This window comes from Penicillium waksmanii, assembly GCF_028829765.1.
Source record: "Penicillium waksmanii strain IBT 27052 chromosome Unknown utg000001l:1.0-4852451.0:1.0-4856178.0, whole genome shotgun sequence".
Taxonomy (NCBI): domain Eukaryota; kingdom Fungi; phylum Ascomycota; class Eurotiomycetes; order Eurotiales; family Aspergillaceae; genus Penicillium; species Penicillium waksmanii.
Genome location: NW_026643248.1, coordinates 4,296,062 through 4,321,315, shown reverse-complemented (window position 1 = coordinate 4,321,315; position 25,254 = coordinate 4,296,062). Strand labels below are relative to the sequence as shown.

General features: G+C 46.1%; 8 protein-coding genes across 8 annotated transcripts; 4 read left to right on the top strand and 4 right to left on the bottom strand.

Moving 5' to 3' along the window:
• Positions 1-1,640: 1,640 nt before the first annotated feature.
• On the top strand, positions 1,641-2,624 carry N7481_001503 (GATA-type transcription factor; the record flags this gene model as incomplete). The annotated part of the gene is made up of 1 exon (XM_057260722.1): positions 1,641-2,624. The coding sequence occupies one exon, from the start codon at positions 1,641-1,643 to the stop codon at positions 2,622-2,624; it is 984 nt and encodes a 327-aa protein (XP_057128554.1).
• A 3,322-nt stretch (positions 2,625-5,946) lies between these two features.
• N7481_001502 (phytanoyl-CoA dioxygenase family protein) lies at positions 5,947-6,807 on the bottom strand (the record flags this gene model as incomplete). Its single annotated transcript, XM_057260721.1, has 1 exon — positions 5,947-6,807. One exon carries the CDS (start codon positions 6,805-6,807, stop codon positions 5,947-5,949), a length of 861 nt encoding a protein of 286 aa, XP_057128553.1.
• Positions 6,808-7,778: 971 nt separating this feature from the next.
• On the bottom strand, positions 7,779-9,030 carry N7481_001501 (FAD-dependent oxidoreductase; the record flags this gene model as incomplete). The annotated part of the gene is made up of 4 exons (XM_057260720.1): positions 7,779-8,492; positions 8,548-8,755; positions 8,814-8,951; positions 9,002-9,030. 4 exons carry the CDS (start codon positions 9,028-9,030, stop codon positions 7,779-7,781), a joined length of 1,089 nt encoding a protein of 362 aa, XP_057128552.1.
• A 1,700-nt stretch (positions 9,031-10,730) lies between these two features.
• Positions 10,731-11,659, top strand: N7481_001500 (aminotransferase class IV; the record flags this gene model as incomplete). The annotated part of the gene is made up of 2 exons (XM_057260719.1): positions 10,731-10,899; positions 10,938-11,659. 2 exons carry the CDS (start codon positions 10,731-10,733, stop codon positions 11,657-11,659), a joined length of 891 nt encoding a protein of 296 aa, XP_057128551.1.
• Positions 11,660-12,849: 1,190 nt separating this feature from the next.
• Positions 12,850-14,706, bottom strand: N7481_001499 (aldehyde dehydrogenase (NAD+); the record flags this gene model as incomplete). The annotated part of the gene is made up of 7 exons (XM_057260718.1): positions 12,850-12,955; positions 13,023-13,117; positions 13,168-13,950; positions 14,026-14,041; positions 14,095-14,263; positions 14,322-14,521; positions 14,579-14,706. The coding sequence occupies 7 exons, from the start codon at positions 14,704-14,706 to the stop codon at positions 12,850-12,852; spliced, it is 1,497 nt and encodes a 498-aa protein (XP_057128550.1).
• A 688-nt stretch (positions 14,707-15,394) lies between these two features.
• N7481_001498 (flavin-containing monooxygenase) lies at positions 15,395-17,220 on the top strand (the record flags this gene model as incomplete). The annotated part of the gene is made up of 3 exons (XM_057260717.1): positions 15,395-15,494; positions 15,558-15,680; positions 15,737-17,220. The coding sequence occupies 3 exons, from the start codon at positions 15,395-15,397 to the stop codon at positions 17,218-17,220; spliced, it is 1,707 nt and encodes a 568-aa protein (XP_057128549.1).
• Positions 17,221-18,082: 862 nt separating this feature from the next.
• On the top strand, positions 18,083-19,450 carry N7481_001497 (zinc-dependent alcohol dehydrogenase; the record flags this gene model as incomplete). Its single annotated transcript, XM_057260716.1, has 5 exons — positions 18,083-18,204; positions 18,306-18,385; positions 18,442-18,567; positions 18,617-19,314; positions 19,394-19,450. The coding sequence occupies 5 exons, from the start codon at positions 18,083-18,085 to the stop codon at positions 19,448-19,450; spliced, it is 1,083 nt and encodes a 360-aa protein (XP_057128548.1).
• Positions 19,451-24,853: 5,403 nt separating this feature from the next.
• N7481_001496 (uncharacterized protein) lies at positions 24,854-25,253 on the bottom strand (the record flags this gene model as incomplete). The annotated part of the gene is given in 2 exon segments (XM_057260715.1): positions 24,854-24,980; positions 24,991-25,253. 2 exon segments carry the CDS (start codon positions 25,251-25,253, stop codon positions 24,854-24,856), a joined length of 390 nt encoding a protein of 129 aa, XP_057128547.1.
• Position 25,254: the final 1 nt, after the last annotated feature.

Below are 25,254 nucleotides of genomic sequence, written 5' to 3'. Positions count from 1 at the left end.
CTTTCACGCAGCCAATATGTAGGTTTGGTTGAAGAAGCGTTCCATGGACAACTCGCCTTGGCAAATCGCTTGCCTGCCCACTGAATTTTTTGTCTGGAGGCCTTTTGCACTGCCTCCTTGGGAACGAATACTTACCCCCCTCCATCTGTTAGCCTAACTGTTATCTTTTCCGTTGTGAGTCACAACTACTGCGAAGCATCATGCCGCCCAGCGTTCCATGGATCCGAAAAATTTACGATTAGGCCATTACAAGAATAAGGTATCAGGATATTCTCACGGGAAATCCAAAATTTCACTCTCATACAAAGCTTCCAGTCCCTTTTAAAGCCTCTTCCAGTCAATACAAGATCTGAATGAGCAACTACAAAATTCCATGAGACGTATTTGGCAAACCCGACTAGTACCAATATGCCGCTTCATTATGCGAAATATCGAGAGCAAAATGAAAGCATAATTGAAGGCTCTTAATGGAGCAGTCTATTCTATGTAAAGTAATTCAACAACCGTCATCTTCCAATTGAACAATCTCGGCCATTGCAAATCTGAAATCCGGATAAATCGTTGCCTTCATGAAGACCGCGGTTTGCCCCGTATTTCAAAGGTCATCAAGTGCTAAACTAATCTTAGGTGCAGTTTTCGATTTGATGAGAAAAACCAGATGATAGTTCATTCAACCACCGAGTGATGAAGCCTTTCTGGCCACAATGTGGACCCCCTTTCAAAGCTGTTCTGCCTCCCTACATTAACTCTTTGGCTTGGGAGGAATAGATTCTAAAATACTAGGAGCATGAGTTAAGACTGTCTCCGTGTATTACGTTGAAACTACCTGATGTCCAAAAAAGGAATAATTCAGAAGAGTCATAGTATAAAAACATAATGTCATTTACCATAAATTACTATGTTGAATGGTTGAAGTAACGCTACAGGGGTGTGACTAATGATTGAAGGGGCTGGATCCGACTCAAGGTCGTGAAAAGCCTAAGAAATAAACCAAATCAATGAATCCTTAAGGGATCTGATATCATTCCGGCCCCGAAAAGGTTGCTACCCTAGCACACCTAGCAATAACACCTGTCCGTCGACTAAGCGGGTCAAGCTCCTACCAGTGGCCAATAAACTTCCATTTATTGCTGCTGACTGCGGCTCCTGCACCGTCCACCAATGGCACAGACCTCAAGGAAATTTGTTGCGCACTGGCCCGCAAGGACCTCCTCAAGAAACGTGCGATTCCTCTCATGTGGCTTGGCCTATGCTATGAAGCCCCATGACGCACTCTTTGTAAGCGCAGATCGGAGTACTGAGACGTCGCTTGCAATATTCCTCCGCAATGCAGGGCCTTTCCCTGCCCACCATCCCCCTTCCAAAACCCAGGACATCAATATTGTCGCTTTATGTGGCCTGGGCTATCTGCAGTTGCTAATCCGGAGCGTGCCGATCTTCTGCTTTCTGAAGCTGCCTTGCTAAATGTCTGAATTAGCGAATGTGTGTCAAATCCCGATCGCGGTGCGAAACCAGTACAATAGCTTGCCGTTTATGCGTCCCCCGACTTGACAGTCCTCTCTTTGTTGTCTGAAAGATAGAGACATCAATCGAGATCTTGGGCTGACATTGAGGAACAAGGTCAACACTCAGTTTCCAGAATGGACTGCCCGGATCTATCTCAGAACCACGGCATACTCATGCGAAAATTCTATGTCGAGAATAATGGTGTTCTTCAGCAGTCAACCTTCCCTGCACATATAGATCATGTAAACCTGGCACAACACAAAGACAGTCGCGGGAAGGAGCCACAGGAGAGTTTTCTATTGAATGCAGGCCCGGCGCCAGTGGACCAGCAACATGATCAAGCCGGCTTTAATATATCCGCCGAAGTCCCCGGGAATTCGTTTCTGAAACGGTCATGCAAGTGGGTTTTAATCGATTTTTTGTGGTTTCGATTGACTAACGCGGTCTATAGTAATTGCGGAACGATCAGCACTCCACTTTGGCGCCGGTCACCGGCAGGAGACATGATTTGCAATGCTTGTGGCCTTTATCTGAAAGCCCGCAATGCTGTTCGCCCTACGAGAACGAAGCCAATGCAGCAGGAGTGCGCTGAAAATACTGCTCCTGCTAACTACCCTTCCGCATCTTCAGCGCACGGACCAAATACGCCATCATATAGGACTTGCTATGGCACCAGAGGTTCCTGCCCTGGGAGCGAAAATTGCAACGGGACTGGTGGCACAGAAAGCTGCGAAGGATGCCCGGTATATTATAACCGCACTTACAAATCTGTGCATCGGGGTAAGTTTGCTATTTGCCGTGGCCAGACATCAGGGTCTCAGCCTGGCTCGGCTTCAACAGCAACAGGGGCGAACACCGTTCCTGATAATATTTCAAAGTTAGTTGCATGCGATAATTGCGGAACAAACGTAACGCCCCTTTGGCGGCGAGATGAACATGGACATCCTATTTGCAATGCTTGTGGTAAGTCGGAAAACCGTTCCATTCTTGTTTTCATCAAGAGCGCCATTCGGTTGACGGAAATAAGGACTTTATTTCAAGGTCCACGGCTGCTTTCGCCCGGTGGTGATGAAAAAGTCCATTGTCAGGCGGCGTCAGCGGCAAACGCCAAAATTTAGGTCGAATACTTCAGCCGTTCAGCCTCTAGATGGATACTCCTCGAATCGCCAAACATTTCCGTCTGCTATGGCCTATCCTTCTGGAGAGGTATATGACCGTATGAGCTGCAAGCCTGTTTGCAACGCGGACCCATTCCCTCTTTCCTCTAAATTGATTGATTACACAAGCCACGCTCTACCAAAGTTATTAGAGCCTGAACCACTGAGACATTCGCAAACTCCACTGACCGGGGGACTATCTTCTGTGGTCCGGATGACCGAGTCACCACAGTTCCGATCTATATCCTCAGCTCCGGGGGGAGACTTGGTCCCACTCCCGTGGATACTGGACCCAACCCAATGTCATCACTATGACCGTAGGCGGGATTCTTCGAATCTTAGTCAAACACAACACTTCCAGCTCTCGAGGCCGTGGGTAACTCTCCAAGCGCACGTTATACCCAGTATATCTTTCCTAGGTGATTTTGCAGGCGAGCAGCGGGCTAGATTGGAGCGTGAAGCGGATCAGATACGTGAAATGCTTCAAGCCACTGAGCGAGAGCTGGCTGCATTAAGAAGATAGTGATTATTGACAACCCCGAAATGGAAGTTTCAAGCAGGTGTCCTGGAACAGCGAAATAGAAACGCACTGGCATCCATTGGTCCGGCCTGACGTGCATCCTTAGTTTTGAGGACAACGGGGAAGTATGGCTTGGTCGTAGCGAGTGCTATCTTGAAATTTGTCCTATGACTAGAAAGTTGCATTAGCAATCGTTTCTGATGGACAGACAGCACGACACGATATAACTCAATTGGATAGCATCCGTACGAGATTCAAAATGCAGCCGTCATGGGCGTAGCCAGAGGCAACACACCAGGGTGACTTAGAGGAGATCGAGCGGCTCGTGATCGAATATTTGCCTTCTGATACAGGAGGTCGTCAGCACAGGATGGTGACTCTTCAAATTGCTGCTGATAAAAAAAAACTTACGTTACCTGTTGCTGTTCGCTGCATTCTAGCAAGGTTGAAGCGGCTGTGTAAGAGACGACTTCGATCTATCATTAATCATCAGTAGGCAGCCTATGAAGGCTCTTCATAACTCACCGTGCTCGCAGCTTCGATCATTTTGAGGTCATCCAAGGTCCGTCAAATGGGTTTCCTAGAGGGATAGTAGAGGAGGACTGATCTTGAACATATTCCATGTCAGCGTGATTTCAAATGACAGGGCAGCTACACTCACTTGCTGTTTGAAGACTTCAGCATCGAATAATGACAGGCTAGTGCGATAAAACAAGTCGGTTTAATTATAAGTGCTTGACGTCGAGGTCAGTCCATACCGAAGTGTTGCTGGCGAAGACGAAAAGCGATCGATATTCTTTGCCCCAGAGTGACAAAGGAATGTTTTAGAACCAACTTTCTACTGGCGAAGGGCCGGGTATTTATAGCAATCCAGCCGGGCATTCTGCTTACGTCGATGCGATGATCATTGTGAATTGTGAGGGCACAACACAGATGGCTCTCCAATTGCAGCTGGTTCAACATTTCATCATTGATTTGATGCAGCACTCGAATGCATTGTGTTTTTCCTGATGATCCAGCATATGAATTGCTTTCCTCACTGTTGGTTTCGTTTAAACAGTAGAGAAAATGCCGCAGAGACGCACCGATGACGTGTTTCAACATTCATCAACATGGGCCCGTACGTTATTGCGACGGGTGTGGCGGCAACCTTCACTAACCGATGATGAGCGCACTATTTTACTCGAAGATTGCCCCATCAATAATAAACAACCATCAAGCGATGATTCACTCCTGGCTACCTACTAGCCCAAACGCATAATGTTCTATGTCCAAGCAGATACAAGCTATGGTGCAGTTTGGGACTGATTCGCACAGCCCACATCTCACCAAAGAGTTCCTTGAATAGTGAGTGAGTTACTAGATCGATCACGTTTCCGTAGAACAATTGTCTCTGCCATCGGCCTCGACTTTGCGTATGGCAATACCCATATCAATCTCCTGGGAACCAAGTGGACACGGGAAGGTGCGTACTACCACCAGGAAATATGAGGCAATTTGTCAGTATCGGTGGAGATTCAGTATTGTCAGGATGTGTATTGGCTTGCTGTTTATAGACTAGCCGAGATTAGTCATGTTCCCACCCATACAGGTTTGTATGGGTACAGGCATAACAATTCAGACAACTACCCATGGACCTGATTGGACGTACATTTCTGTTCCGACATTCCGACACAATTAGTGCCATGAATGGCCCACATGCGCACATGCGCACAGGCCTTCAGTGGGATGATTGGTTGATATCTGGCCATGGCTCCCAGGAGCCTGTGGGTCGTTAATATTAATGTTATAATTGGATACTACGAATACAAATTATTATACAATGATATCTGCCGAAGAATAATGAGCCAATAGGTGCCATGAATGACTCACATGCACCACATAGCCTCGGTAGATATGATTAGTCCAAGTTCGCTATGAGCTCCTAGGAGCCTGGGGCTACCATTCTACTTACCATCATTGGATAGCGCTGATACAATGATACCCCCAATGTACCCATGCCTCCATTCTTATGAGCCCGAGATAGAAACGACATTACACGCTGGCCGTTGAGATTCAGGTGTAGCCTTTGCGGATATATTCAAACTACAAACATCTTGAGTAGACCAGATCAAACTCTACCGTAGGCTTTCACCGCTCCCGACAACAACCAATGACAGGGAGGCGTAGGCTGCGTGAATCGCAGCGTTCTAAGCAACGTTAACTCAGCCTCGCGCAGGCGCGTGGTTTATAACCCCTTTCACTCCCTTCGTTTCAGGGCACTGTACCCTTGTTTAACAACTATCTATTGATTGCCTGCTCTACCTATCTCAATAAATAGTTCGTTCGACAGCATTCTACATTCAATAACAATCGTGTTCACAATTCTGTCATTTCCTGCGGAGGCTGAGGTTGCGGTATCGGTATATCGCATGTCTATGAAGACTCGAATGTCTTATTAGTCGCATCTCAATAGCGTCTCGCTTTGTCTACTACTATCCTGCGCTCTGCGAGTGTGGTGGTTTTGTCCTCTTGCAATCGACCCGTCTGCTTGACAGACTGCCAGCGAGCATTCCCATCTTACACTAGGTAGATGCGGAACCTTGAAAAAAAATCCGGGGGTGTTGACGGAAAGACTAACGACAATGAAATCTATGTAAAAGAAATTTTAACTACCTCAGTACAATATGTATCTACCGAAATTAGGATAGATCAAAAATTTTGTATCGCATTGTTCCAAATTCACCTTCCATATATATAAATATCGAAAATTACTACGACAGCTCAAAGCCCCAAGTAATCGCCAATCTCCTTGTAATCAACCTGCCACAGACCTGGGCTTCCATTCGGGTACTGGCTGCGGAATCCGACCATCTTCTGTGCTCGCGGGCTCATGGACTTGACTAGATCCAGCTCGAGAAGGTGGGGATAAGCCTCTTCGGGTGTCAAATAGCCCGGTTGGAACGTGAAGGCGACTGCCCCGCGATAGGAATCTGTTGTTCTATTGGCACCTCCACCGTGTATAAGTTTTCCTGACACCAAAACCACATCTCCAGCTTTCATTTCAACTGGGATAGTCATTTCGGGGGTTCCGCGGTCATTATAATCCGGCCAATGGTTACTACCGGGAATGACTCTCGTGGCTCCATTCTCGTCGGTAAAATCGGTGAAGGCGATGAGAAAGTTCAAAGAGATCTCTGGGCCTGCCTCACCCATGGTAATGAAGGGGTAGTTATTCTCAAGGTCGCGATGAAGAGGCTGCGCGACATTTCCTGGGCCGATCTCAATCACTTGCGCGGTGTTCATCCAGTAGCTCTTGCATTCCTCGCTATACACACTTTCGCAAATAGCATGAACTTCGTCACTGTCCAGAATCTCATTGCGGAAGGTTGGGCTGAGTGTTGGAAGATTTGTTAGGCGCTTTGTGTTGCTGCCGTGGAAGCTCGAAATAAACTTGTCGGAGTGCGTGGAGCCTGCATTCAGATTCTCCATGGCAGGGGCAATCTCTGCGTTAAAGCGTGAGATTTGGTCGGGGGTGAGAAAGTTTTTGATAATAACACCGCCGTCTTCACGCATGATTTTGAGAATCTCCTCAGGAGAACTGCCCTTGGGCAGCTCTCGCAGCTTAGGCTTTTCAGTTGACATGACTCATTTGAAACAGAGCGTCGATAGATAGTGTGTTGAAGAGTGTGTTATGCTCAAATTACTTTTGTGAAGGACCCCTGAACTTTATAAATATCAAACCAGTACATGCAGAAGCAAGTGACAGCGAGCGCGATAATTTCTGATAAGTCTTCAACTTATCATACGTCGCAAATCATACGTTGAGCGCGATGTTGGGGATAGGCTATAGCTGATCAGTTGCAATACAGAGTGCGATAATGCACGATAATCGATAATGTGGGGCTGGAGAGGGATGGATAGGGCGAGAATCCCGATGCAGAGAACAGAGGTAAATGGAAGTAGATGAAGACAGATAGAGGCGTATTCTCCGCAGACATGACACTGGAAGGCGACAGCGAGGTATAGGAGGGTTAAGAAACATTGGAATACGGAAGGTGTCGGCGAGCGATAGTGGAGAAAGTGAAAACCTGATGCTTATCTTTAGAAAATACGATTATGGGATACATTGAGCCTAGAGGAATGATCCACTTTGAGAATGCCAGAAACATTCCAGATCGCTGCTGCACATGCTTTTGACGTGCCGAGATCAACATTACGAGATCGAATCAAGGAGCCAAGACGCTATTTTGAACACCCCGTCACTCTGGCCATAGATTCTCTGCTTTGAAAAAGAAAATATGGAAAAATGACTTTTTAGATCAAATATCTGAAAGGAACAGCGTTATTTAATTCGTCTAGGTTGTTTTCGAGGTCTTAGATGTTGCGGGTGCTGGAAGTCATAGTCGAGTTTGTCGAGTTTTTGTATCTGGTTAGGCTTGGATTAAGAAGTCCTTTATACATCTGTAAAACATTGTTTTCTTCGAAAGACTCATAGAGAAGATCAATTGAATTAATTTTGCGATCCGGTTATATAGTTAAAATTCTCGGGCCAATATTATACACGAAGAATAAGCACAAAGGAATTGCTTAGTAAAAGATATGCAGGGTTGCAACTACAGCCTCGATTGTGAAGCCACAGCCTCCTCAATCAGCTTCACCGCTGCCAGTGAGCACCCATACGAATTCTGATATCCGGCTCCGCCTGAACCATAGTTGTGCACCACTGTCACGCCTCCGATGCGTTCCTTTTCGATTCTGGTTCCACCTTCTCGCACCGGCCGCAAACCAACGCCGTGACGAACAATATCCAGATGCTCAATCCCTTTTCCGTCTGTCAACTCAGGACAGAGCTTGACCGCCCTTTTCATAATCCGGATTGCAAGGGTGGGGTCAACATTGCCATCCCAGCTACCCTTCTGGTAGCAGCCGCCCAGAATTGTGCCGCCACCAGCCGCTCTTGTCATAACGTAACACGCTTCATCATCTCCATCGTCGGTTCCAGAGATACTTAGCATCCTTCCAGCGTCGTTGCGGACGACAACAATCTGTCCTCGAGCAGGCACAACAGCCTCGTCTTCGACACCACCGATTTTGCTAGCCATGAGTCCAGTACAGTTGACGACAACATGAACCTTGTCTAATGGATGAACACCAGGATTTGTGGCGTCTAGAATATGATTAAAAAAGGCGCGCTTAAAAATGACTCCGCGCTTTAAACATTGTGAAACGAGCCAAGGGAGGTAGATGGCCGTATTTATGCAGACAGACATGAAGGAAACTCCGTGATCAATTTCAGGGCCAAGCTCACTCTTGGGAAGCGGGTGGAACTGAGACATCAATGATAAGTATACTTGAATAAACACCGTATATGGGCGCACTCACCTTGGGCACGACGTCTTTGAACCACGGGTTGGGCGAGAGCAGTTCGGCAAACCAGGCCGCCGTGGCAGACTGGCTGTCTTTGGCCCGGTTGAGAATCTGACACTCTTGAAAATGGATACCGGCATCTGGGTGATTGCGGGCCAGCTCCTCCAGCGGACCCCAGGTGTTCTTATCCCACTCTGCTGAGTCGGTACCAGTGTAAGAAACACTAGACCCGCAATTTATCAACCACTGTTTCACCAAAGCCTTGAAGGGTATCAGCTTACGGCATATAGTTTGCTCCAGCCCATGGGGAAGCATATTCAATATCATAGTCACCGGGCATATGTTTTGCAGTTACAACAATCTTGTATATGGGGTCCTTGGAAAGGAGGAGGGCCGTTGTCAACCCAGCAACTCCAGCACTAGCTCACAGTCAACACAAACTCGGAAAAAGCAAACCATCAACACGTACCCAACGATAACCACATTTTTTTGCGCCATTGCGAGTAACTTATTCTGTTACACACGACAATATGCTGTTGATCGCTCCTGAAGGGGCCAGGTGTTGGGGTTATCAGAGTAAGGGGTTTTCCGAGAAAGAGGTTACCTTGCGTTCTTATATCTAGCTCGCCGACACATTCTTTAAAAAACAATCTACGAATGGCAGAAACTCACGTACGGTGGGCCATAGATAACGTAATTCCCGGCCGACCTGCGCACCCGTTCAGCTCCGCACCCCAAAACACATAGTAAATGCAATAAATTACCACTTCATATCTCAACAACCACATCTATTTATGATAAGATATTAAAAGTACATAATCAAGATAGTATTTCTAGCCTACTGGCGAAGTATGAGGAAACTCTTGGAAGTACTAATAGAGATATATATATTTATGTCACTCTTGCCAAAATTACGCTGTATTTTATGGTAAAGCATCGAAATAACCATCTAAATTGCTTAAAACCACGATATGTTATTTCATATGCTAGGAAGAGCCTTTAATATAATATTCAAGTAAAAATAAGCCATGGTTGTTGAGATATGAAGTGGTAATTTATTGCATTTACTATGTGTTTTGGGGTGCGCAGGTCGGCCAGGAATTACGTTAGTTTTCAGCAGCCAAATTAGATAATATGGGCTTACCTTACCGCCTTTGTTAATTCTGTATTATGTTGCACATGTGTTCCCCAAACTGAATCTCCACCACAAAGTGATGTCGGTTTTAGGAATTTGAGGTAATGACTGGTATTAGGTATCTGACCAATAGAACGGGGCCAGTCTCAAGATATCGTTTGAAGATAGAATACATGGAATCCCCTGAGAATATTGACCTTCCTAGCTTACTCAGCTCTGTGAGCTCCACCGTGTATGTCATGTGCCTCGGTGCTCCGGCGACTGGTGGTTGCTTAATATAACTACTATAAGCTAGTAATACGTTTTGATATAGGTTTTGATATGTCGGCGGATAAGAGGCACAGATAGGAAGAAACGTGACTTGCTCGATGACATTGGCTGGCGAAAAGAGGGGTTAAAAACAAGAAAGTAATGTATGTTTTAGATACATTAAATATATTTAGTTGGTTTGATTTTCTGCCACTTGATTACAGTCCCGTTCCAAAAGTTTGAAGCACCCCTTCGACCGTCTTTTTTACCGCCTGCTGAATCAAGCCCACCACTTATCAGACTAGGTATAGAGCCTTCATTTCACTACATGCTATTCGCTAGGACAGAGGGTTTAGTGGAGCAGACCTCCCTTTTTTCTGCCGGGTGTTTCAAACTTTTGGAACGCCACTGTATGTCATTTAGCTGAGGTGATAACGTAACTTACGATAAGATATGGGGGAGCTCGCTGTGACTTACTATAAGCCAGTGTTGATAATTCTCGGCCTCGTTATCGGCGACAGATAAGATCTTCGATAATAAACAATTGCGGAGTTTCGCTGTCACTTGATTGTCTAACCACCTATTGCTACTGAAACAGATACAGATAACGAACAGGGACAGGTAACACTAAAAGATTCTCGCTATGGCTTTCCGTGGGGCCAGTGACAACAGATCTCGAATCATTATATGTAATAATTGTGCCTATTAATACCTTCGGATCTCCGGATTTTTCATTCATCGCCCAATCAAGAGAATCAGCAGACTTGATATCCCGCCTTCAAGATGTCTACCATGGAAAAAGTCCTTGCCGAATATGCCAAGCGCACCGCTGTCCTTGAAGCAAGCAGCAACCCCCCTCGCTCAAGGAGTCGCCTGGATCGAAGGCGAGCTCACTCCTATCAATGAGGCTCGCATTCCTTTGTTGGACCAGGGTTTCCTCCACAGTGATTTGACTTACGACGTACCAGCTGTTTGGGATGGACGTTTTTTCCGTCTCAATGATCACGTCGACCGACTAGAGCGAAGCTGCAAGAAGTTGCAGCTTCAATTCCCATCCCCAAGGAGGATATCAAGACTATCTTGGTCGACATGGTTGCCAAGAGTGGTATCCGCGACGCTTACGTTGAGCTTATTGTCACCCGTGGCCTTAAGAGCGTTCGCAGCGGCAAGCTAGAAGAACTTAAGAACAACCTTTATTTGTTCGTTATACCCTACGCCTGGATTTCTGAACCTGAGGAGCAACGTACTGGCGGCAGCGCCATCATTTCACGAACTGTCCGACGATGTCCCCCTGGCTCCATGGACCCCACCGTCAAGAATTTTCAATGGGGTGATCTCGTGCGAGGCTTGATCGAGGCCAATGATCGTGGTGCCATGCACCCTTTCCTGACTGATGGAGATGCCAACATTACCGAAGGATCTGGTTACAACATCGTCCTTATCAAAGATGGCGTTCTCTACACTCCTGACCGTGGTGTTCTCGAGGGAATCTCCCGTAAGAGTGTCATCGACGCTGCTGCAGCCCTAGGCTATGAGGTGCGTTTAGAGGTTGTGCCCACAGCACTAGCATACACTGCTGATGAGATCCTCATCTGCTCAACTGCCGGGGGTGTCATGCCTATCACATCGCTTGATGGTGAGCATGTGAAGGACGGCAAGATTGGCCCAATTACGTCGGCTATCTGGGATAAATACTGGGCTATGCACTACGAATCAGCCTATAGCTTTGATATTAAGTACTAAGTGTAAAAGGCAATATATTTATGTTATGATACACCAACTTGTCATGAGTTTATTCCGATGTGGGTGCCTCAGGCTTGTGGGGCCTGTCGGAGCAGCAGCATGGGTGGATACCGGAGAAAGGAGATACTAACTATAGATGCGCCAGATTAGTCATTATTATGCCCACATAAATTGCCAGCAAGGGGCAGTATAGCAATTCAGACTTGTTGATATCCTATTGGTGCACCAGTATGACCCACTAAGCAGTATTCCGACTGTTGTGAGCCCGATTCGCCAGTAAGAAGGCTATATTCGTCAATTGAAGCTATACGCAGGCATATGCGCGGTAGCAACCGGCTAGACGTCTGCCTCTTACCCCTGACCTTCCTATCGAAAGAACTGCTGAAGGAAGCGCGATCAATATGGATTTAATAGTTGTCTCCGCTATGAAGGGCGAGAAACTAAAGGACCTACCGTAATGGAGGAATTAGTTCGCACAAATTAAGATATATACACGATAGAAGAGGGTATAGGACCTTATTAACCCTTAGCTTAAAGAAGACTATCTTGAGTAACCGATTCGTAAGCCTAGAAGGCTATAATACCCCGAAGGTGGTAACGAGTCGACGAAGCGAGAATAGAAAGATCGTATAGATATATATAAGCTAGATAATGCTGAACAGGGGTAGTAGAGCAGGAGCCTAGACGCTATTAACGAATAGATTATTACTAACCTAGATCCTATTTATTATATATTGTTACGGACCTCGAGGGGCGGCTTGACCGCAGGAACTTGGGTAGCAACCGTGAACCAATCATTCCACGGGCGCTAACGTCATCACGTGCGTTTCAGTATACCCAGGCACGCCCCGAAGGCTCTGAGGAAAGCATTTCGGAAATGAAGCCGGAATCGGCCTGCGACTAACCGTCACGAACAATAATACACACAGTTACGTGATCAGACGGTTAGCACGACGCAGGAAATGGCCACAGACTTATCGTCCCCAAGGTTACATAGGGCATGCTGCTGACTCTTATAGAAGGGAGTGACAAATTCTAGACAAGAGAGACACCTGTTGCTAGGAATTGGCCTTGGTTCCAACATCTACGTGTAAAGTACCTATTTAAGGTCAGACATCAGAGATATGTGCTTGGTAAAGTGTTAAGTCCATGATATATTTGAGAAGCGACTTCCTTCGGTCCAAAACTACTTAAGACAAATTTACATGAACAGCCTTGAGATTGGTATATGCTGCAAGGCCAGCCTCTCCCAGCTCTCTGCCCATACCAGACTGTTTTACACCTCCGAATGGGATACTAAGCGCACTTGTCAGTCAGTGGTCCTTGAAAAAAGAGGTTGACAGTTCGGGATAGTTGTGCTTACCGGAAGTCTGAATCGCCACTTGAACTGATCCATATCATTCCTGCCTGGATGGCTCTCGCAACGCGATGCGCCTTCTTAATGTCTCGTGTAAAGACCTGTCTATGCATTAATATTTATGAAAATAGGGGGTTTTTGGAGATCATACTGAGCTTGCGAGACCAAAAGGGGTGTCATTGGCTCTGCGTACCGCTTCCTCCTCCGTCTTGAATGGCGAGATTACAACAAAGGGCCCGAACACTTCTTCTTGGCAGATTTTCATCTCGTCTTTCACATTCGTGAAGATGGTCGGCTCAATGAAGAAGCCCTTACCATTAACATTTTTATAAGGCTTGCCCCCATATGCTAGACATGCTCCTTCCGCGATCCCGCTGTTAATATAACTCACGATACGGTCGAATTGAGCTTGGGTCACTTGAGGACCTTGGAAGGTGGCGTCATCGAATGGATTTCCTATTTTAGAGACATTCTTCACTTGTTCCTTAAAGGCAACAAGGAACTGATCGTAAATGCCTTCTTGGATTAAAATCCGACTGTTGGCAGTACAGACTTGGCCTTGGTTAAACATAATACCGGTGTGTGCCCAGGCAACAGCTGATTTCAAGTCTGCGTCATTAAAAACTAGAAGGGGGCTCTTGCCTCCCGTCTCGAGGGTAATGTTCTTCAAGTTGAGAGCTGCTGATCGCATGATCTTTCTACCAGTCGCTGTGGACCCTGTAAAAGCAACCTTGTCGACATCGACATGGGTAGCAATGGCGTCTCCCGTGGTTCTGCCGTGCCCGTTGAGAATATTAACGACTCCTGGAGGGAACCCTGCCTCTTTGATAAGAGTTGCCAAGTATAGAATGGACAGTGGAGTCTGCTGTGCAGGCTTTAGTACCGATGTGTTTCCGCATGCAAGGGCAGGACCAAGTTTCCATGCGGCCATGGCCTGGCAAGTTGTCAGCTTTCATGGACTATAATGAAGACGATACCATGGCTTAATGCCGACTCCATATGCTCTTACCAGTGGGAAATTCCAACTGTTCGTCGTATAAGATTCAGCTAGACTTCAATATAGAGGGATTTAACATACGGGATAATTTGACCACAAACTCCGACGGGCTCCCGAATTGTATATGTCAGCTTTTGAGGGCTAGTCTCTATCACGTCACCTTGAATCTTGTCGGCCCAACCGCCATAATATCGAAATGTGTTGGCGACCGCTGGAATATCGACATTTAGAGCATGAATGTACGGCTTTCCTGGACAAGAAAACATCGGTTTAGTACGAAATCGTTTCATTCCCCAGGAAAAACAAACCATTGTCCCACGACTCAATAGTAGCTAAATGGTGAGCATTTTCCTCGACAAGTAATGCTAGTTTTAGCAACAGATTTCCTCTATCAGTCGACGAGATACCAGCCCAGGACGGTTCATTAAAAGCCTTCCGTGCGGCTTTAACGGCAACTTCAACATCATCTGTTGACGCGGCGTACACACTTGCAATTTCTGCTTCAGTCCTGAAGAGCCCAAATCTGTCAGTATAGTCTTGTTTATCAAGTCCGATAGAGACATACGCAGGATCTATAGTTGACAACTTTACCCGTGAAGCTGACCTGACGAATTCGTTGTTGATAAACAATCCAATTGGCTGCATATAGTTGAGCCCATTAGGAGCAGTCAAATTGAGAGTCAAATCTGACATGTTGAAGGGTAAGAGAAGAAGGGCTGTCTTTGATTTTCAATGACAACGCTAGTTCATATGAGATAGTACAGTTACTTTTGTAAATGAACAGGTTGAATTTATATTGGAATCTTGCTAATATCTCGCAAAACAGGATGAAGGTATCTAGCGCAGTGCTGCATAACGTACGATCATGTGTCGTTCTATGTTTACGGAGGGGGAAGACCCATCGATACGTGTGATCTAAGACGTTAAGCAACAGTGAGCATTCCGTTAGCCCGGAGCAGTAAGTCACAGCGACAGCCGAGGATATTTGAGCCATAGTACCCACCATCAGAGCAGAATCACAGCGCTCGTGGCACCACCACTCATTTTACTGTACCTCCGCAATCCAATGCACCCAACCCCACACGCTAATGAACTCAACATGACTATCACAAACACCAAACTCTAATTAGCTTAGTTGAGCTCGTTGTCACTTGCCCTCACTGTGGCGCAATTAATCGCCTCCGAGAACCTTTCGTTGAGATCATTCAATTTCGGCCTCTAAGAACGGAGAAAATTTGTGCTTACGCCCGATGCTGTCGGTATTTATTGATAGTTCATCTGTGTAGACTTTGCAAGAATTTACTCTTCAATTGTTCACATTGACTTGCCAAATTTTGATTTTCCTACTGGCCCGACGTCATAAAATTCACCGCCAGAGAAAATGGCCAACACAGAAAATATGGCAGCAGAATATCAGCAGCGTGTCCAAAACGCAGACTACAGCAATCCGACTGTGCTCATCATCGGGGCCGGCATCTCCGGTAATGACCTATAAGCGGATTACTCTACGCATTGAATACGTGCTGATTTCACTCTCTATGCAGGTATCTGCATGGCAATCGACTTAATTCGACGACATAATTGTCACAATTTCATCATTGTCGAGAAGAGTAGCTATGTCGGCGGTACATGGGGTGACAACAGATACCCCGGGAGTCGATGTGATGGTACCTCTGCCATTTCTACGTGCCGACATTAAATGACTTTGCTAACAATCATCTAGTGTGGAGCCATCTTTATTCGTACTCTTTTGAGGCGTCCGACTGGACTCGCGAATTTTCCAGCCAAAAAGAAATACACACCTACCTCGTGAGGACGGCTCAGAAATGGGGGTTATACGAGTACATCCGCTTTAACACGATTGTTGAGGAGGCGCGATGGAGTGACCGTTTCTCCAAGTGGGAGACTGCGGTCCGAGTTTCGAGTGGCTCAAAGGATGCCGAAACAACCAATTCATACACCATAACATCGGATTTTCTGGTGTCCGCTGTAGGCCAGCTGAACTCCCCTTATTATCCAGAAATCCCAGGCATCAACAATTTCGAAGGAAAGATCCTCCACTCCGCACGTTGGGACTGGAACCACAAGACCGAAAGGAAGAAGATTGCGGTCATCGGGAGCGGAGCGACCGCTGCTCAACTCATTCCAGAAGTTGCAAAGGATGCGAAGAACGTAACAGTATTCCAACGCACACCCAACTGGGTGATACCTCGGGAGGATGCCGATATCCCTCAATGGCGGCGGAATCTCTACCGTTACGTGCCTGGTGCCCGCCGAAGGTACCGCGCAGAACTCATGGACATCAGAGAATCGGCGCTCTTCGATGCAATTGTTACTAATGACGAGAATGGCAAAGAACTTCTGCGTACCATGAGCCTTGATCTCATGAAAAGACAGATTCAAAATAATCCAAAGCTCATCGAAAACCTAACACCGGACTACCCTCCGGGTTGCAAGCGTGTCATTATCTCTGATGACCTCTTCTCGGCCTTGGACCAGCCACATGTGGCCCTAGAGACAGAGAAAATAAATTTCATCACGTCAGATAGCATCACTACCGAAAACAATGAGTACAAGGTCGACATGATCGTCCTTGCAACGGGATTTCGCACGATTGAATTTTTGTACCCAATCAAGGTGTATGGCCTGGAGGGGCGATCGATTCAAGATATTTGGCAGGGTGGGGCGAGGGCATATCTCGGCATGACCGTGGAATCTCTTCCCAATTTCGCAATGCTTTATGGGCCTAATACAAACCTTGGACACAACTCCATCATTCTGATGATCGAAGCACAGTCTCGCTACATCTCTGAGATCGTCAAAAAGGTCTGTGAAGCAAAGGCACAAAATGAATCCTTGGCCATCAGCCCTTCCCAGCAAACAGTCCAGCTGTTCAATGAGAAGATCCAAGAAAAGCTGTTGAAGAGTACATATGCCAATCCTACATGCAAGAGTTGGTATAAGATGGAGGACGGGCTCATCACCAACAACTGGAGTGGCACTGTCATCGAATATCAAAAGCTCACATCCGTCATACGGTGGACCGATTATCTAGTCTCTGGCTCCTATGCGAAGACCCTGACCGATTCCAACACCAGCCATGTTGGACGAGTCGTCGAGGAGACAATGATTGGAAGATTTGGAATGAACGTTTTGTTTGTTGCGCTATCATCGACGGCATTTTTCGTTTGGAGGCATCTCAGATAAGGCCGCAGCCGTCGGTGAATATGTAGTCGTTATATTTACTACCATCAATGTCCTCACCGGTCTGGGCAAATGGTGACAACCAATTCTACACTGGAAAACAAGCGTCCTATCCGTCTCTCTTTTCCCAAAAGACTTGAGCTTTGAATAGCCGCCTATGGCTTTGTCCTTGTCAGAAAATTCCTGTAGAGTCCTATGATGAATTATTCGCTTTGCTCACCATGTAACTCCATCGCAACTACACCGTTTTAGATCCATGTCGCATTTCTAGTTTCAAAATGGCATAAGGTTCTTGAAATCTCATTGTAAGTCATTTCGCGGACACTGTGGCTCCAATATTTGATTATTCCGATTCGATAGTTTCAATTCCGAGGGCGTATACGTCGATTATAGAAATAGAGTGTTATATATTGGATCTCTCATCTATCGGGAGTTCCAGGCATTGAAAACATGGATACGTATTAGAATCCGGAATAATTCCAGTCGACCCCTACGACTACCGTATGGACCTCATTCTAGCGCGAAAAAGAACAGTCTCGCTGAGACCTGCCTCTGATAACGCTTCTGCTGCCCTTGCCCCGGACCCCGCAAAGGTGCGAAAATCAAGACAGCCTCCCTCCAAAAACACCCACCATGATACTGCTCCGGTCGGTGGAAAACTCCGCAGGTCCTTCCCCGTTCCTTTAGTCCGAAAAATAACCTGTGGACCTCTTTGGCCTCGGTTCAATTAATATGGCCAATTCCGTTCACCTCGTGGCCCGTGGCACTGAGTTTGGAGACGGAGCTTCAGACCACATATTTAAATCTGACACGCGGAACACTGCCTTTATTACATGTCAAAGAGAGGACCACCTAATTCACCACCATGTCAGGAGAAACCCCCAAAACCCACAAAGCTGCCATATACGATAATCCGGGCACAATAAGCACGAAGATTGTTGATGTTGCAACTCCGGAACTCAACGTGGGAGAAGTTTTGGTCAGACTGTGAGTCGTTCATTTGTATCTATACACTCTCTTGGAGCTTATCATCCTCGTTCGCAATTGCGGAATCGAGTTATGACAGCGTGACTGATAACTCCGACTAGCACCCATTCGGGTGTTTGCCACTCAGACCTAGCCGTCATGACCAATTCATGGGATGTCATGCCCCATCCCACTCCAAAGGGTAGGGAATTTCACTCGCTTCCAATGATCTATCTACTCACTGTCTATGTCGAATAGGTCAAGTAGGCGGTCACGAGGGTGTTGGGGTAGTTGTTAAGCTGGGCCCCGGAGTGAAGGATACAATTATGAAGATCGGAGACAGAGTTGGTATCAAATGGGTAGGAAGTGTCTGCAATCGCTGCGGTAGGCCAATCCTCTAATTTTCGGTGAACTGCATCTAAGTATGGAACAGCGGCCTGCATAGATCAAGCTGATGGGGTCTGCTTCGGGCGAACCATCTCAGGGTATTTCAGACCAGGCACATTTCAGCAATATGTGGTTGGACCAGTCGATTATGTGACTCTAATACCGGATTCCCTCTCTTCGGCAGACGCCGCGCCTATGCTCTGTGCCGGCATCACCATGTATGCGGCGTTGCGGAAATCCAATGCGCGTGGAGGTGACTGGCTTGTCATATCCGGAGCCGGTGGTGGACTTGGCCACATTGGAGTCCAGGTTGCTGCCCGAGGACTTGGACTTAGAGTCATCGGCATTGACCATGAGAGCAAGAAACAACTGGTAATGGACAGCGGGGCCGAACATTTTGTCGATGCCACGAAAGGAGACTCTGCGTCAATTATCGAGGAAGTGAAGAGCCTCACTGACAATTTGGGTAGCCATGCCGCAATTGTTTGCGCAGCCAGCAACGACGTCTACACACAAGCTTTACAATTCCTGAGGTTTGGTGGCACCTTGGTGTGTGTCAGCATACCGGAAGGAGTTTCTGTACCCATTGGCAGTGCGAAACCTTCCCGCCTCATCGTATCCCAGCTGAACATTACGGCCGTTTCAGTGGGAAATAAGAAAGATGCGGAGGCTATTTTAGAGATGGCGGCCCGAGGAATTGTTAAGACAAAGTATACTCTAGAGCCACTGGAAAACCTCACGGATGTAAGTCACAACCTTTGCATACGACGCGCAGTCAACTGCAATTTTCTATTATTGGACGCTGACACAGTTTACGCTACAGATATTCCAGCGCATGTCTACAGGGAATTTGCAGGGCAGAGTAGTCGTTGGGATTTGAGAGTGAGCGAAGTGCCTATTTTACATTATATAGCAATTGCAATGTGAAATTTATCGTGTTCTTATGACGTGAAGCTCAAAAGGATATGCTAGAGCATTCCGTGCAACCATTTGCCCCTTTCTTCACTATACGGGGTTTATCTGGGCCACGTAGAGTTTCATGATGCATTCATTCAAGGCAATGTGTTGATGCCTGACAATAATCGAGAATAATTGCTTCACGGATCCTGTATCTCAAAGATCGGGTTGGGATAAACTTGAGCCGAATTGGGTGTGTTGAATTTCGATAGAAATTCGCGAAGCAGGACGGGTGTAGAGCCTCGGAGTCGAGAAATGAAGGTTGAAAGACCAATTGCTGGCCGGGAAAAGGGGTTCGCTGTTTCCTGCCACCGGCGATACGAGAACTCCAGGAATCGCTATTGGTGGCCTGCCCCGCTTTAGAGAAAGGCTGGGGTAGGTGCGGGGGCATTTGCGTCAGTTGGGTATACAAAACCGTGGAAAGTGGTGGCGAGCTCTTTAGTGATCGGGCTGGGTCAAGCCACCAGCCGCATTTTTCGAGGAATTTTTGGAAATTTCGATTTCCAAATGTTAAGAGTTTCTAGAGGCGAGTACTAATTGTGCTAAGCGATTAACGTCATCCACGACCGAGCTGATCCCTCCAAAACATAGTAAATGCGATAAACTACAAATTCATCTCCCAACCGCCATATAAAATTTAGGTAGGGCATTGAAATCCCAAAACAATATTCCTGGTAAATGACACGACTTTGAGAAGATTATTATGAATATTGACCTAAGAATACGTATTATTTTCACTAAGTTGCTAAATGCCGCGTATCTAATGGTAATGGGACTAAATACTTCTTCAAATCGAATCAAATTTGAGCATGCATTTCTTTATAGTTATAAGAGTGTGGTTGCTAATACTTGTAAAATCCACGCATGGTTGAGGAGATATGACGTTGTAATTTATCGCATTTACTATGTGTTTCGGAGCGATCAGCTCGGCCGTGTGATGAGCTTGGCGGTAGATTACGTTAGTTATCTTGAGATTCGGCTTATTATCGTCCGCCTATTTCCTCGCAGTATTTGTTTATAATCCGGATTAACTAGGAAGTACATTGTCGTAACACATCGGGTAGTTACCTCTGGGTACGGATCCTCCCGCTTCAATCAACAGATTCTATTGAACATGTCGAGTACTAGTCAATACGCTGAATTCTCAGGTTGACAATATTACCTGAAAGCGAGGCTGATGTACCTCTCTGTCTGCTTCCTGAAATGGAACGTCGAACAGGACTACCAGCTTCGACACCCAATCACTCTTGACGCGAACGGTTAGTCATGCTAGCATCACGCACATCACTTCGGATCTTGTTACAGGGTCTTAGGCTCATTACTTCCCCTCAAGCCTTATTTTCTACCAGATTTACCGAAGTCTAGTCTGCAAATAACTACATCATTTGTAACCCCATCTATCGCCACGAAATAACGACAAACACTTACTCTTCTTACGTCAATAGACAAGTCGTGAGGTGTGATTTGTTTATATATTCAATAATCAGTTAGTTTTACGATGGAGGAGCCACATACAGTTACAAGTTCCTTGGAACGCAGCAGCGAAGGGAAAAAGAAGCGAGCTTCAGTTGCCTGTGCGCAATGTCGGTCACGAAAAGTACGCTGTGACGTATTTTTCGCAAAACCATGCACAAATTGTTCACGGGACCATCTGAACTGTGACGTCATGAGACGAAGGCGCCAAGAGTAAGTGAGAATTAGCTGACCAGCTCAAGTGTCCACACCAGATAACAATTTGCAGCCAGAAAGAACCGAGTACTAGCAGAAAAGAATCCAAAACTAGAACAATATACCGGCAGCCGTCACCGCTGGACAGGGTAGATGAAAACCCAAGTCCTAACTCGTCCGCTCCGAACCGGGACAAAATAGTGGCTTTCTCACCATTTCTCGACGACTTCGAAATACACACCACCAAAGATTCGGTGACCTACTCGAGCGGGAGCAAAGGTCATTCTTCGCTTCGTGCCAACCTCTCTGAGCTTCCAAACCGGGTGATCGCTGAAGAATCAACCAATCACTTGCACACAGTCGCGCCATTAATTTGCTCATTCATCCGCCCACCGCCTGAAAACATACGTGAAGAGTCTCTTTAGTATCTGAGTCGGAAAGAGGCGTTTGAAATCCCAAGAACTGAATTCCGCGACGAACTGATCTGGAGTTATATCAACTACGTGCATCCAACCTTACCAGTTGTGAATCTGCAAAGCTTACTCTGTGCTGTTGAAGGAGACAATAAATATGAAGGCACATTGAGCTTACTCGTGTTCCAAAGTATCATGTTTATTGATGCGCTCTATGTCAATCTGAGCAGTTTCAGGAACATGGGATTTCCCACACGAGAAAAGGCCATACGAGTCCTTTTTAATCGCGCAAAGGTATGCTTTCTCCCTAAAGAATTAACTTGTGCTCCGTGGCTAATATGTACTTCGCTTATTCAAATTGTAGTTGCCTTACGAGTTCGATTTCGAACCGGACGAGGTTGCTGTTGTTCAAGGACTCCTTTTATTGTCGTATTGCGGCAACCTTACGGGCGGATATAAAGATGGACGACATTGGACTGGAATTGCGGTCTCTATCTGTCTGAAGGAACAAGGAGAATGCGATAATGCTCGTTCAATCCTGGACTCTCAGTGTCTTCGAAGGAGGGTCTGGTGGTGCTGTTTTCTAAGAGAGTTGGTTCAGTCCCTCTTCGCAAAGCTTCCTCCTCGGATGGTGGTAAGCCATTTATCCTACAGAGTGCTCGATAGTTCCGACATCGAGATCATCTCCACAGAGAAAAACGGCCCCGATTCTGCCGCGAGAGACACGGCTATTTTGCGAGACCCCTGCAAGCAAAATGAACTAGTGAAGTTGTTTCTTGATCACATGCGGCTTTGTATCCAGTTCAGGTATGCGTATAAGTGACCATATGAGAATTTTGCAGTGGTTGCTAATTGCTTGGAAGCAAATTCTTGGAGAAGGGCAAAGATGGCATTGACGTGGACGCTTTCGAGCTCGTAACTTGGTCTCAGCAACTACACATTCCGTCACATTGGACCTTATCAGCTCCTGATTCTCTCATTGACGGAGTCGAATGCATAGCCCTCCATGGAGCTGTGGTTCAGATAACGTTTTTTCGTGTGATGAATGACCTCCATCTGCGACAAGTTTCTACTCTGACTAAGCTAGCCGCACTCCAGGATGATATCTCTTATTTGCAAAGGTCTGCTCACCGAATATTTTTGCAGTCCTCGAGAGAGATGGTAACACTTGGTATATATTTTTACAACCTGGATCTTCTCGAATTCCTGCCTGTGTACATCTTGGAAAGCCTTTTATCAGCTACACAAACGTTCTTGGACAATATAGATAACACTCTCATCGGTATGGTAGGAGAGGATGGCAGTCGATGTGAAACGGAGATTGCGGCGTTAAAATCAAAATTGCAGTCGCTATTGAAGTTCCCATAAAAGACAGAATCAGATGCCTATTAAAACGATAAGAGGTAAAAATGGTATCGAAGCATTCATGATATTGCAAGAAACCTATGCGAATATATTCAGTCATTCGCTTAACCTCTTGTCACGCGTTGTTAACTGGTCACTGTGAGTAGAGCGTCTGAGGGTTGTACGTACCGGGTTCCTACTGCGAATCCCAAGAGTATCTCGCAACCGTACTGTTGCTGTGCTAAGCCTTACACGGGGGCTGGGGTCCTGTTGTGGTCCGCGCGGGTCGAACTATCCCCTAATTTATCTCTTTGCCGATGATTTTCAGTCTGCAAATCACGACCTTTGCTCAGAGACTCTTCAAGACGGTTGTTCGCGCGTTGTAATTCAGCTACTAAGTCGTTATTTGTGGATTCTAATTACCGAATCCTGGCTGTGAATAATCTGTTATCATCCTCGCTGCTTTGTGGCTCCTAGAATATTCCTTTAGTGTTGTTCAGATTTCCCGATTAGCTCGTTAAGAAGTCTCACCTTAGCGCTGCTATCCTAATAGGGTTAAGGTAGAACTCCCGGTCTTATAACCTTAAGCGACTTGCCTAGCGCGTTATAAATAGATCGGTATAGACTAACCCTACCGCTAGCACGTAGTTCCCGGCCGACCCGATCACCCACCCCCATGATAAAAATTTTAAACAGGATATATCAACCAACAAGTCTTAATTACTATTAAACTGGCGATTTTTACATTGATTAATCATATGGCCAACCTGCCCGCACCCACTGCATGTAGGCGAAGCTCTCTTGCGTGGCTGATCCTGCTAAAAAGTTAAATCGCCCCATGTATGCGATGTTCCGCGGTGCCTGCTGGTCACTGTGAGTAAATGCTGAAAGGGCTGTAGTTACCTTAGTTGTTATGAGGTATAACAGTACAACAACTATATGTGCTGAGACGGCTGGTTTTAGCCCTGTCGGCACAGACTTCGATCCCAAGAGTATCTCGCAACCATACCGTTGCTATGCTAAGCCCTACACGGGCTTGGGTCCTTTGAGTATCTTGCAGGATGTGCCAGAGTGCGCGGCAAGTAAGTCAGTCACTGAGTGTTGCCACGAAGTGAGCTCCCCTATTTGTAGGTTGGGTTGTCTTGAAGGTGAACTGTGAAGCGTAAAGTAGTAAAAGTAGTAACCAAGTAACAATGTGAGATTGATCGCGAAGAACTAAATACATGATGCTGAAATGAGTGTCCTTATATATTCAGTCCTTCCTGGAGTCGACTGCCTTCAAGGAGTATATCCTACCCCCGTAGGTGGATCTACTCCTGTTGGGTCACGTGCGGGTTTACCGTTACCTAGCCTTGCGGCGTAAAATATTAAAACAATATAAACGCCTTTAAATTTAATCCCGGTTTGCTTGTTGCTAGTAACTTATATATAATATGTCACTCACAACATGCATAAGTCGAGGGACGCCCGGCCCTATCTCTCTCAGAGGTAGGCAGCTCTCTGAACTCGCACTATTGGATGGGACCTAGGGAAACAAAGGACACGTTGAAAACGATATATTCAGAGATATGTAGGAAGCTAAGACCTGAAGAGGGATAAAGTCTGACGGGCAAGTGCCCAGCTAGGATCACTTGCTATCGTGTGCCTATACTTTACTTGTTTACTCCACCATTCCACCCCGAATCCTTTCCTTCTCTAGAGGATCTAAATAGGTGGAGATTATGTGGTCATATAGCAGTCTGACCTAAGAATAACCCAAACATGTTACTTCATCCATGATGTCTTTAGTAAAGCCCCTTTGTCTTATCGACACCTCTATCATCATTGAATTCCACTTCGATAACTCAAAGGAATTATCTAAGTGAGATTGACGCTTGCTGTGACTACTAGCCATGATCTAACTATTGGCCAAGTATAAACCAAATACCATTGACCAAATCTTCCAAAAATTGCGCACGCTGCTTCAGCTGGGGAAATACCCAGAAATAGTGCGGCATCCCTTCATATTCGTTTATCTTATTCGGTACCCTATGCGTACCAATGAGTAAAGTGTGATAAAGATAAATATTTCAAGTCACTTACTTGTGGTGGTCCAGTTCCTGCTTGAAGAGCCTGGCATCGTCTCTTAGAGGGTCCGCCGTGCATGAAACAAGATAAGTAGGCGGTAACTCTCCGATTCTTGGATTGCACAATAGAGAAATAGAGGGGATCTGTTGGCGCTGCACCATAATTTTCTAGAAGAATATCAACAAGTGCAGCTCTTATAGAAAGAGCGTTATAGGTACCAAAGAATATATCCATG